The 11,292-nt window shown below is 43.9% G+C and overlaps 1 protein-coding gene across 1 annotated transcript in view; it reads left to right on the forward strand.

Annotated features, from left to right (window-relative positions):
• Rhbdd1 (rhomboid domain containing 1) overlaps positions 1 to 3,440 on the forward strand; it is a 117,705-nt gene extending 114,265 nt beyond the window's left edge. The window contains exon 7 of the mRNA XM_021198360.2: positions 951 to 3,440. Coding sequence (XP_021054019.1) covers positions 951 to 1,045 — 95 coding nt within the window. The 3' untranslated portion in view covers positions 1,046 to 3,440. The remainder of the gene's footprint in view (positions 1 to 950) is intronic.
• The last annotated feature ends 7,852 nt before the right edge of the window (positions 3,441 to 11,292 follow it).

Consider the following 11,292-nt stretch of genomic DNA (forward strand, 5'->3'; position numbering starts at 1 on the left):
AGGACTTTAGGGCTGACCTAAAGTTGGAAGAGGGAATGAGACTGGTGATACAGGAGATGAGAGAAAGATTCATAGCCAGTTAGTAGGGCTCACAGATCCAGGCGTGAAAAGGTATGGCACTTTGGTGGCACCTACTTACCTTTATCCAGCGGAGGGTATGAAAGTTCCTTCGTGAGGGTTTAAGATCAAGGAGCATGTATGTGTCTTTCAGAGCATGCCTCCACATACCAGCTGATGTGCTTAGACTCATTGCCTGTGTGTCTACAGCCTGGAGAGCCTCCCTCTCAGGCATGTGGCCTGTAACTATTGTGTTTATATTGTTGTGTGTCAGCTAGCAAAGTGTGTGTGTTGGGTGAGGGGAGGGACACAGGGTGCAATGAGTTGCTATAGGCTATTGGCTTGAGACACTATGTCACACTGCCACTGGGTCAGTTAACTCTGCTCCTGGTCTCCATTGTGTGTGCCACCCTTCATCTCCAGAGAGGTAGGACTCATGTGTCTCAGCCAGGTGTGCTTCTGATGCCCAGACTGGCAGTACCAGCAGTTTACAGGGAGGAAAGGGGAGGCCAGCCAGCATGGATAGGAGTGGGCTATGGAGGAGTTAGTTGAGTTGGTCATAAAAACAGTGAAAGCAGCCCTTAAGACATGATGGGAACCATGGAGCATGGGAGAGCAACAGAGTCACCGTGCACTGAGAATCAAGAACCTGAGACTGAATCAAGTAAAGCTCATGGACCGAACCATGCTACAAACTTCTACTCTGTGTCAAAATTACTATTGACAGCTAAAATTGGACTCTGCGTGTTATGTGTCTTTTTAATGTTGAAATAAAGATGACACCAAAACAGCTGGTTTTCTCTTCTCAGTATCCTAGGGAACGCAGTGCCTTGTAAATGTCAGAACGATGGATGGGCAGTGTATCATTTCCCTTTTCTGCCTTCTCATTGCAGGAAATACCAGAAATGGTCCAATGCCGTATGGGTTCCGGCTCCCACCAGAAGAAGAAATGAGGAGACAGCGTCTCCACAGATTTGATGGCCAGTGATATGGCACCGTGCAGGGGATGGTGGGTTCCAGCTATGGGATTGGAGCCCATTCACTTAACTCCCCAAGCCCCTGATTGGTTTTAAACAAAAGAAGAGCACACAGTTACTGTTGCAGATCACTCTTGTCTGCCATGAACAGGTACTCCATGGCTTCTGTGTGCCCAGCTGACACGTCTGGACACCAGGCTTGTCCCAGGAAGCCCACAGCCTTCCCAGAGTGGCCTGTCTAGCCCCGTGATTGCGCCTAAACCAAAGTCAATTCTTCAGATGGGACCAATTTCCACTTTTCTCTCCTTCCCTCCAGACTAGGTGGCACATCCACACTGCGGTGAAGACTGGGCCCTTAATAGGAAGTGGGTTATTTATTTCACCAGGTGAGTGGATCAGCCCTCACTCTGCCCAGTATGCCAGGTTCTTGGCTTAGCAGGAGGGGCAGTGCTACCCCCTGGTCCTCCCACCATATTTCCCTGGTGACGTGGGAAGGGGATGTGGCTACCTTCCCAGGGCGTTCCCTTCTCTTTCACACAGGCTCCTCCAGGTGCTCAGGCCGCTAAGTCTGCCTGGTGTTCACATCTCCTGCCTTATTCCACATGTAGAATATCTAATAGGAGGGGAATAAGAAAGATCTAAGGTAGGGGAAAAACCCAACTCACTCATTAGATATCATGTGGCACCAGCAATTTGGGTTCAGAGCCACCCCAGGAGCAGGAGAGTTGTTTAACTGCTCCACAGAGCGGCAGCAGGTGCCACACGCACACAGCAAAGCCGAGGTGTTGAATGGGATTCTCACAGGGAATTCCCCTTGCAGCAAGTATTTTTTTTTCCTTCATAAAAGTGCCTTCTCATTGGCCACTATGGCTGCAGTTTGTCATAAACAAGTGTCTAAAAAATGCCCCAGGGAAGTGCTACATCTGAGTCACTTAAGGCATTTCTGTTTCTTGTGTTCTGAGAATAAAAAGGCAAAGACAGAATGTTGCCACATTGCCACCTCCTCACAGTCAGGGAGTGTTTAGTTCAAAGGGAGTTAGGAGCAACAAATGGTGCTCCGACTCTAACACACCCTTTCTGTATGGTTCCCAGTGAGAACGGGTGCACAACACACACACCTAGGAAGGAGTAGTAACTGGCAGTACCCATCAGCTCTGGGGGATGGGCACATAGGACCTGACTTTCTTTGTTTACAGTTTTATATTCTATTTTTTAAAGCATGTATGCAAGTGTCTGCTGCTTTCAGAATCAAGAAACACGTAGCCAGTAAAACAAACCCTAAGCTAAGTACCCTATGTCCATTAAGAAAAATCATAGACTGGGCATGGTGGCACACATTTCTAATCCCAGCACTCAGGATTCAGAGGAAGGAGGATCTCTGAGTTCAAAGCCATCCTGGTCTACGTATGGAGTTCTAAGCCTGCCAGAATACACACACCCTTACACACCAAGACCCTGTCTGGAAGAAAGAGAGAGGAAGAGAGGGGAAGAAGGATGACAATGAAGGAAGGAAAGAAATCAGAGTATATAAATAAAGGTACAACTGCTCATCTTTAAAAGGCACTGCTGCCCAAGGCTGAAATTTCAAGGCTATTAACATCTCAGTTTCCACTGTATGCTATGCATTTGACACATCTGGTGCATGCCAGCTGTGTAGCTCCATGCCCACTTGTTAATATGGACCCACCTGGAATGTCTCTAACCCGTGCATATGAATGGAGTCTAAGCATTCAGACAGGCTATCCAGACAGTGGTGCCTGAGCACCTTAGTTTAATTTGTAATTGGTGGAAAGTCACACCTAGTTGATATTATAAATTATGCCCATGAGCCTGGTACATCCAAACACATTTAAATTATAGTTGTCAAAGTAAATTATCCCTGGCTCTCAGACTGTACATTTGCCTTCCATACCACAATGAGAAACAACCTTTTCCCTACTTGCCACCTTTTGATAGCACCTGGGAATTCTCCCCTAACACTCTTACATCACTATTCTTATTTGTGCATACCTGCACCAAGTCATGTCTGTGCGTGGTGTGGTTCTGAGTGACCCTAGAACACAGCCTGTTACTGACCTTCAACCTTCCCAGTCTCCCTCACTCCACACTCAAAAGGCTCAGTAACTGTTATTTTCCCACCAAAGTTGTTATTCACTTGTTATTAGAGTTCTGCTAGCTTGTACATATAGCTTTAATGCAGTAACAGTACCTGGTTGCTTTGCTTGACTTGTTGGACAAAGACACTGAAAAATGCCAATTTGGGATGGTGTAGTTATAATATGCACTTTTTTCTTTATTTATGGAGTGGAATATCACCAAATGTTTATTACAGATGTGGGAAAAGTCATTTTAGGGATAAGTGAAAACCACATATCTTCCAGAATAAAGATGGTCTGGAAATGATAATAATTGTGTTGTTCGAGTCATGGGCTTGCCTGTAGCCAGTGCTTACTGTTTTCTGGGTCTGGAATTCTTTTGTTTGTTTGTTTGTTTGTTTGCCATTACATTTTTGTTTTGTGTTTGCCCCATCCACCATAAGGAATGCTCAAAGTTATGTCAACAAACTGGAAGTGGTCTAAGAAAGAGTAGCAGAAGCTAATTGCTTCCAACAGGGAGTAAGCACCAAGAGCCAATTTTTAAACTTGCTTCTTTATTAGCAATCTTCCAACTGTCCTTTATGTCCAGTTCCCCCAGTTTGGTGTGGTTCGTCAGCCTAACAGATCTCTTCATTCGGAATCTTCCCCTGGTTCTCAAGAGGAAGGACTAGGTAAACTTGCTTCCTCTTGACGACTTTCCGTGTGCTGCCTGTGTGTTGCTCATGAGAATGTCTGCCGCTGAGGCTGGAGGAGCCATAAAGGACTAGGCTTAGTAGTGTCTGATCAGGGGAGTTGGCTATGGAGTGACAGAGGTGACCCCGGCGCAGAGTCAACCTCTCTTAGGAGTCAGTGTTCAGAAAGAAATGCATTCAATTACTCATAAGTACACCATTCTATTCCTTCCTGTGGGTCACTGAAGAAATTTTCTAACCTAATTCCTGTTGCCCCAACTTTTTTTTTATTTGCCAGTATTTTAGAATCATAAACACTAAGCTTGGAAGGACCTTGAAGTCTCGATTCATTGCTTTGCTCAATACTTAAAATACCTCTTCACTCAACTCCAACCACTGTTGCCAGTTGGGCTTCCAGAACCCATTTTAGAAATACCACTCATCGTCCCGGATATCTTTTATTGTTTGTCTGTTGACAAATGGGAAAGGTCAGAGCCATTAACCTCAACCACTGGGCTCCCAGCTGCCCTGGATCTCATCCCATTTATTCTTAACAGCCCGCGCACACTGGTCTCACCATCCAGGCTGTGAATGCCTGGAGCAGCATCTCCTCTCCTTCAGCCCTCTCTGTCCTTATGCCATCCCCTTTTGGAGACGACCTTTCAGAGACAACAGCTCCCATCACAGACCTGCTATTTTGGTTGGGTCTGTGTCTCTTGGTATCCACGTGTGACTTGGAGATACTTGGTTGTGCCATGAGAACACATCTTCCTTTCCAGGGCAGGAGCTGGGACTGGAATCCTCTTGTCTGTCCTCACTGGGCCTTCAGCAGTACTTTGAAATCTCTGAACCAATAAATACTTGAGGGCTGAAGTAGAAAGAACCTCATTCAAATCATGATGGGTAGTAAGGCAAACTGCTTCTCAAATGCATGAATGTGACTCTGCTTGCAATCATGCGTGTGTGTGTGTGTGTGTGTGTGTGTGTGTGTGTGTGTGTGTGTGTGCAGGTGCTTATGTGTGTGTGTTTTGTGTGTGTGTGTGTGTGTATGTGTGTGTGTGTGTCTGTGTCTGTGTCTGTGTCTGTGTGTCTGTGTGTGTATACAGGTGCCAGAGAGACCAGAAGAGGGAATTTGATCCCCTTGAGACTAGTGAGCTGCTCAACATGGATACTGTGAAACAAATTCCAGTTTGGTTCATCTCTAAATGAGCAGCCAGTGGCCGGTGTCCTTGCCACTTCTCCAACCTCCAGAATCATCCCTTTATTTTTCAAGGCAAGGTCTCTCACCGAACCAGACATTCTGATGGGCATAGACTATCTAGCCAGAGTTCAGGGATCCACCTGGGTTAGGATTAAGACATACAGGACTGCTCCAAGCTTGATCATACACAGGTGTTGGGGACCCAAACTAAGATCATCATTCCTGTGCCTTAGGCACGTGACTGACTGAGCCATCTTCTCCATATCTAATTCTATCTATCTAAAGCAGACTGGCTTCTCTGAGACCAGTGTGAGACATTTTATCACCCATTTTCAAATATTCTCTATTTTTCTAGATAATTATGCCAGGAATATCCATGCCTAACAGAGCACACTTGCATTTTGGATATGAAATGACCCTGTGTTCATTGTCCCCCACTTCAGACTGATTGGTGCAGGCTTGTGTTGCTGCTGAGAAGTGATGGGAATTTTCAGAGGCGGACCCTAGTTGGAGTAAGCCATGCCAGGCATGTATGTGCTTGGGGGCTGCATGCCTTGGCCAGGCTTGGTCTCTCTGGGTCTGTTTCTTAGCCACCAGGAGGTGAACCATCTCTGCTACCTGCTTTCACTGTATTAGACTCCTTTTTGTATCTCAGTTTATCTAGCCAAACTTGTCCAGAAACCGTGTCCAGATAAACTATAGTTTTATGTTGTTTCTCTCGGGCATTAGTCATAGCAATGAAAGCTCATAGCACAGGGAGGCTACATGTAACACTGCCTTACATTATGTAGCTCTACAGTCAGCCTTAACACCCTGCAAATAACCTTGCAAGTAGGCAGTCTCTTCTTGCTAACTGGTATAACAACTAAAGCCAATGGGAGGCTGAGACCCATATAGCCCAGGCCTGTGGTTGATGCAGCCCTCTTGCCCAAGGCCTGGTTTCATTTCCCCACCTAACACTAAATAGAGAACTATGCTTCCCAGATCCTCGGAGTCTTACTTTCCCCAGCCCTGACTGCCCCCTTCTACAGATCACCTTGTTTTATCTCCTAAGCCAGTCCTAAGGGTAGACCACGTTACAGGATAGATTTAAAATAGGGAGTGGGGAGGTGCTGGGCTGATAAGCTCAGTCATAAGTGTTTGCCATGAGGATGAGTTAAATCTCCCAGAACCCTCATTAAAGCTTCCAGGCATGGTTGGTGGCTCATGCTTGTAATCCCAGTTGAGGACAGAGAAACAGATGGGTACTTGGAGCTCCCTAGCCAACAAGCTAGCCTGCTTGGTGAATTTTGAGCCCCTGGAGAACCAGTCTCAAAAAACAAGGTGGATGGTGTTAGATTGCAAACCTGACTGAGGTGCTTATTTAACATACAGCAGCAGATGATGGCAGCCAGTCTCTCCCTGCATCTCTCAGTCCTTACCTATTATAGGGCCCTCCTGCCTGGCATACCCCCTGTCCCGAACTCTCCAGCCCAAGAGGCCAGGGCTGCTCTTCCCTGTATAATCCAACCATTTTGGTTACCCACTAATTTTGTACCTTTGGGCTTCTTGGATTCTGCACCTGTTTGCCCCTGCCCTCCTCCTCTCCCTTGCCCTCCCACTATGCCTATCTCCCAACATGGCCCATCTCAGTCTGGCCATGTCTACTTTGGACTCTCCCAGATGTCCCAGTCTGGCTATGGTCTCCCACATAATCTGTAAAAGCTTTCTCCTCTACCATACCTATAAGCAGTCATTTTCTTTCCTTTTTATTTCTTTTTCATTCAAATGGCACCTGAGGAACAACCATTTAGAGTTGTTCCTACATACATGTAATACATACATACACACAACTTCATATATGTGTCTGTACACAAGAATACATACGTGTGTAAGAGGAAACCCACTTTAGCTTAAAAGAAAAGACATTCATCAACAACAGTGGTCTTGGAAGCTGCCACAGAATTTTATATATAACCAGTCACATTGTATGTGACAATACAGCAAATATTTATGCTTCAGTAGTAGATCGGGCATCTTGGCAAAAGTGAGACGATAAAAATCTTTTACTTTAAAACCATGGTTTGAAGACACATATGCAATTTAAATGGACATGTTTCACATTTTTTCCAATGAATCATTAAATATTTAAGCACCATAAGATTCAAGCATTTCACATGGGCGTGGCAGCCAGACGTCTTGGTTTAAAATGCACTATGCAGAGTTCCTTGCAGATAATAGCAGTGACAATTGCAGAATGCTAATTTTTTTAAATTTGAATTGCTAGTCCCCTGCAGACCTTACTCATAATGTTCCTGCAGGAAATTGGGATATTTTTTGTGGTACAGTAACTTTGTGACTTAGAATAAAGAAGACATTAAGAACTGGCTAGGTATAAATAATTCTAATCAGTAATTTATATGCTATGAGAATCAACATGTAATTTTGTTGTGGGGGTTGGGGGAGCAGGAAATAATTTTCATATTAAAACACCTTATTTTAAATAGAAAGACATGTCCATACTTAGTGAACGGTGACTGCTATGCACTAGGTAGGTAATAAACCAAACTTAATTTTCAACTTGAGTGTTAATGTCCTACCTTATAAAAGAGGGCAATTTAACAGAACTCACCTAAGGCAATGCAGCTGAAAGGGGACACGGCTGGATTAAAATCTGGGTCCAACCCATTCACAAGTCCTCATTTTCCCACTATTCTTGTAGCCAGAGAAGTAATTGACTGTGGAGTAAGGAAGGGTCAGTGCTTGTCGATTGGCATTATGGTAATAATTGTATTAAGAGATTATGGATGTGTAGCTATGTTTAACTTTCTGATATTCTCAAGTAAAACAGGCTAATGCTGGTAACCCTTTTACCAGTGTGATCCTATATGGAGAGCTGTACGTCAAAGACTTACCAAGGTATAAGAAATTGTTACTGAATGAAATAATCAAGCCAATAATAGCTCATTCATGTGCTACTGGTGGGCACCCAAACACCCGAAAAGCCTGGTCCCTGCCCCACAGGGGCTTCAGTTTTTAACTACGGAATGAAAGAAGTGCCCTGAGACATTAGAGAAGGGATGGAGAGGAAACAGCCCCCAGTCTCTTTGGGAAATTCATATACCTGTCACTAATCCACTGTGCTAGGACAAACCAGTTTGTCTATCAAACCAGTGGGCCCTAGGGAGGACACTGATGGCACAGAAATGGAGCCAAAGACACAAAGGTATGTGAGTGTCCGCAGAGCTGTGTGTGGCCCATGCTAACAAGAGGCGCTCCCTGATAATAAACCTCAGTTCACAGTGGACCTCTTACATCATGTGAGGTCATCTTGGACTGCGTAGGCAGTCTAGTCATTCGGGATTTTAAGCCAAAAGATAACAGTCTAACTTGGATGGAACTTAGAGGATGACTGGAATTCCAAAATGCAGACATCTCCTGTGAGAGGCCAGGTGGAAATCTGTGTCAGAGCAAGAAGCATGGAGAGGGGATAGCAACCGACACAAGCAGGGATGTGAGTTCCAGTCCGGGGAACCAACCGCACGAAGCTTGGATCGCTGGTGGCTTCCGCTTACCAAGAACGAGAAGCCAGAAGGAATCACCCATCTGTGCTAGGACAGAGCCTCAAAGTAATTCCCACTAGGGATCTAGGCACATTCCAGCCAGTCAAGGGTGGAGATCTTGAAAAAGACATTTAGATAAGACCATCACAGTCATGAATTAGGATATATGCAAAGCTTTGTTTGTGGTCCCCACTGAGCAGGCTGTTCCAAAGACATTGATATACAGCCAGGTGGAAAGAGAAATGATAACATTAAGATAACACACTCTTCTCTCCCAAGAGCACTTTTCCTATTGTTTTGCCTTCTGGACCATTTCTAAATACATCGGTAATTCTTGTGCTATTCACAGGGCGACTGTGGGGTCTCTACTTTGAAGTGCTTCATGCTCACTATCTTGAGTAGCTAAATTGCCCTCTTAATTCAACCAGTCATAACTTACTTGAAGCATGTTAATCTAGCAGCAAGGCTGAAGGGTTTTACGTTGTTATGTAGCAAGGCACATGTGTTCTAACAGTTCATCTATTCCCAACCACCTCTTCCGGGAACATGTTCTCAGGCCAAGTTCATGATGAAATTTCAGGAGGCCTGGTTTAGAATGATAACTGTAGATTCTGGAAACGTACGAGTAATGTAAATAAAGAAGAAATGGACACTCAAAAAATATTTAACATGCACAGCATTGAACTTAAAATCAAATGGGTCAATAGGAAAACTTCTGCTACATCAAGAAAATATTTTATGTTAAAATAGAGATGTTCAGCCCTGGGTATATAGTGAGTTCCAGACCAAGCAGAGACAATGTCTTCAAAGCAAAACAAAAACCGTGTTTCTTTTTAAAAGGCAGGGCTTCTAACACTTCCAGAGCACCAGGCAATTGCTAGGATATTGAAGCCAATGTGGAGTTATGTAGCAAGTTCCAGGCCAACTCGAACTATAGACTAGGGTGCTATCTTAAAACATAATAAAATAAAATAGATGTTATTTACCAGAAAGTTATCTTAAAATGCCATCCCATAGACATCCTACAGAAAAAAAAAAATGCTAAATGTATTCTGCATGAAGGAATTCATCATTGGCCAAATGATGGCAAGTCAAGGCAAGTCAAACACTCCTTAAAAGTATCCTCATTTACTTTTGTTTCTATGTGTATGAGTACGTCTGCGGGTGGGTGTTTGCATGTGTACAGAAGGGCCCATGGGAGCCATAAAGGGGAACTGGAGTTCCTGGCAACTGGGAGCCAGCTGCTGGGTGCCAGGAACTGAACTCAGATCTTCCTCAGCAAAAGGAATAAGTGCTGTTAGCCCCTGAGCCACCTCCCCAGCCTCAGAAACCAAATTTTAATTGAGTTTTTCTTTCAATTATCCTTAAGTGCACTGAAAAGTGAGCTCTGACATGAGTGTCTCTCTCAGGGGGGGAAAAAAAATCCTTCCTTTCCATTAAAATGACAATTTTACTTTAGCTGAGGAAGGTGAGTTTCAAAAAAAAAAAAAAAAAAAAAAAAAAACTTTCCTAGCAAACCTTTCAATTTGTGGTTTGTAGGCATCCCTGGCTTGATAGCAGGCAGACCTTTTGGTATGCAGAAAAGTCACTGCAAATTGATGCTGATCCTACCCGTGTACAGGAGCTGCTAAGTACCAGTGTCAAACAGCTGTCTTGCCATGATGCTAATACAATATAAAGAATGTTTGAAAATTGGAGAGACGGATGCTCCCATTTAAAAAAAAAAAAAAAAAATCACAGGGACACAAAATTCAGATTGGCTATCGTCTTTGTTTCTGTGCAAGAGAGCCCCACGCTTTCCTGGTGGGGTGACCCTGACATAAATGAATCTTCTTACCTAAGTTTAATTAAGTCAGCCCTTAATTTTCTCCCAAGTGCATAATGATAGCCCTGTCACCTCAGGAGTGAGTCGCCATTATCCATCTGGAGGAGGAGCCTCACAGTTTCTCCTGGGAAGGAGAGCCAGTGGCTTTGTATCAGGCTCTCCCTTGCCTGAGCAAGCCCCATGTGGCTTCAGACCCATTAGCAGGAGGACTTGCTGGCCCCCCAACTGGGGAAAAGTGGTCTGTTTGTGAGTTCCCTGGGATGGGGAGTCAATTTTTGTGAATCACTACCTTAATATTCATTAATAGCTTTTAGGCCCCTAATCCCTTATTGAATATATTTTTTCTATAATTGCTACTTTTCAAAGGCGTTGCCAAAGTAGGCATTTCCATTCTCTGTAAAATGCAGAAGAGAGCATAATGTTGTATATTCATCTGTGAAGTGTTTATGCTAATCTCGAGGCTCTGGAATACAGGACCGCAGGCCTTCCTGCATAATGACCCATTTCTGCTTTGAAATGATCTGCTAATGCTGGCAGTGTAGAAAGGTTGGCTTTCTTTTCTTTCTCCTTTTTAAACACCTCTTTGGGCCATGGTCTCACAATTATTTAAAGTGCCTGGCTTTGAAAAAAAATAGATTATAGAGGGAATCATTTTGAAACACTGAAAAATCTCTACTTCATCGCTTCATTTGTTGACCTATTTATATTGTTTTTTTTTTTTTCCCATAAAATCTAGCCAGAAGCCCAATGGATTACAGAATAATTGACTTCAATTGTTTGAGACTCTATCGACCAATGAATGAAGTTTATAATCTGGTCTTTGTCATCCACTTGCTTTTCTAGGAGTTAACACATGTTTAAATAAAACCTGTTCTCTATCATCTCAATAAAAGGAGAAGGGGTGTGTGTGTGTGTGTGTGTGG

The sequence above is a fragment of the Mus pahari genome, chromosome 5, assembly GCF_900095145.1.
Source record: "Mus pahari chromosome 5, PAHARI_EIJ_v1.1, whole genome shotgun sequence".
Taxonomy (NCBI): domain Eukaryota; kingdom Metazoa; phylum Chordata; class Mammalia; order Rodentia; family Muridae; genus Mus; species Mus pahari.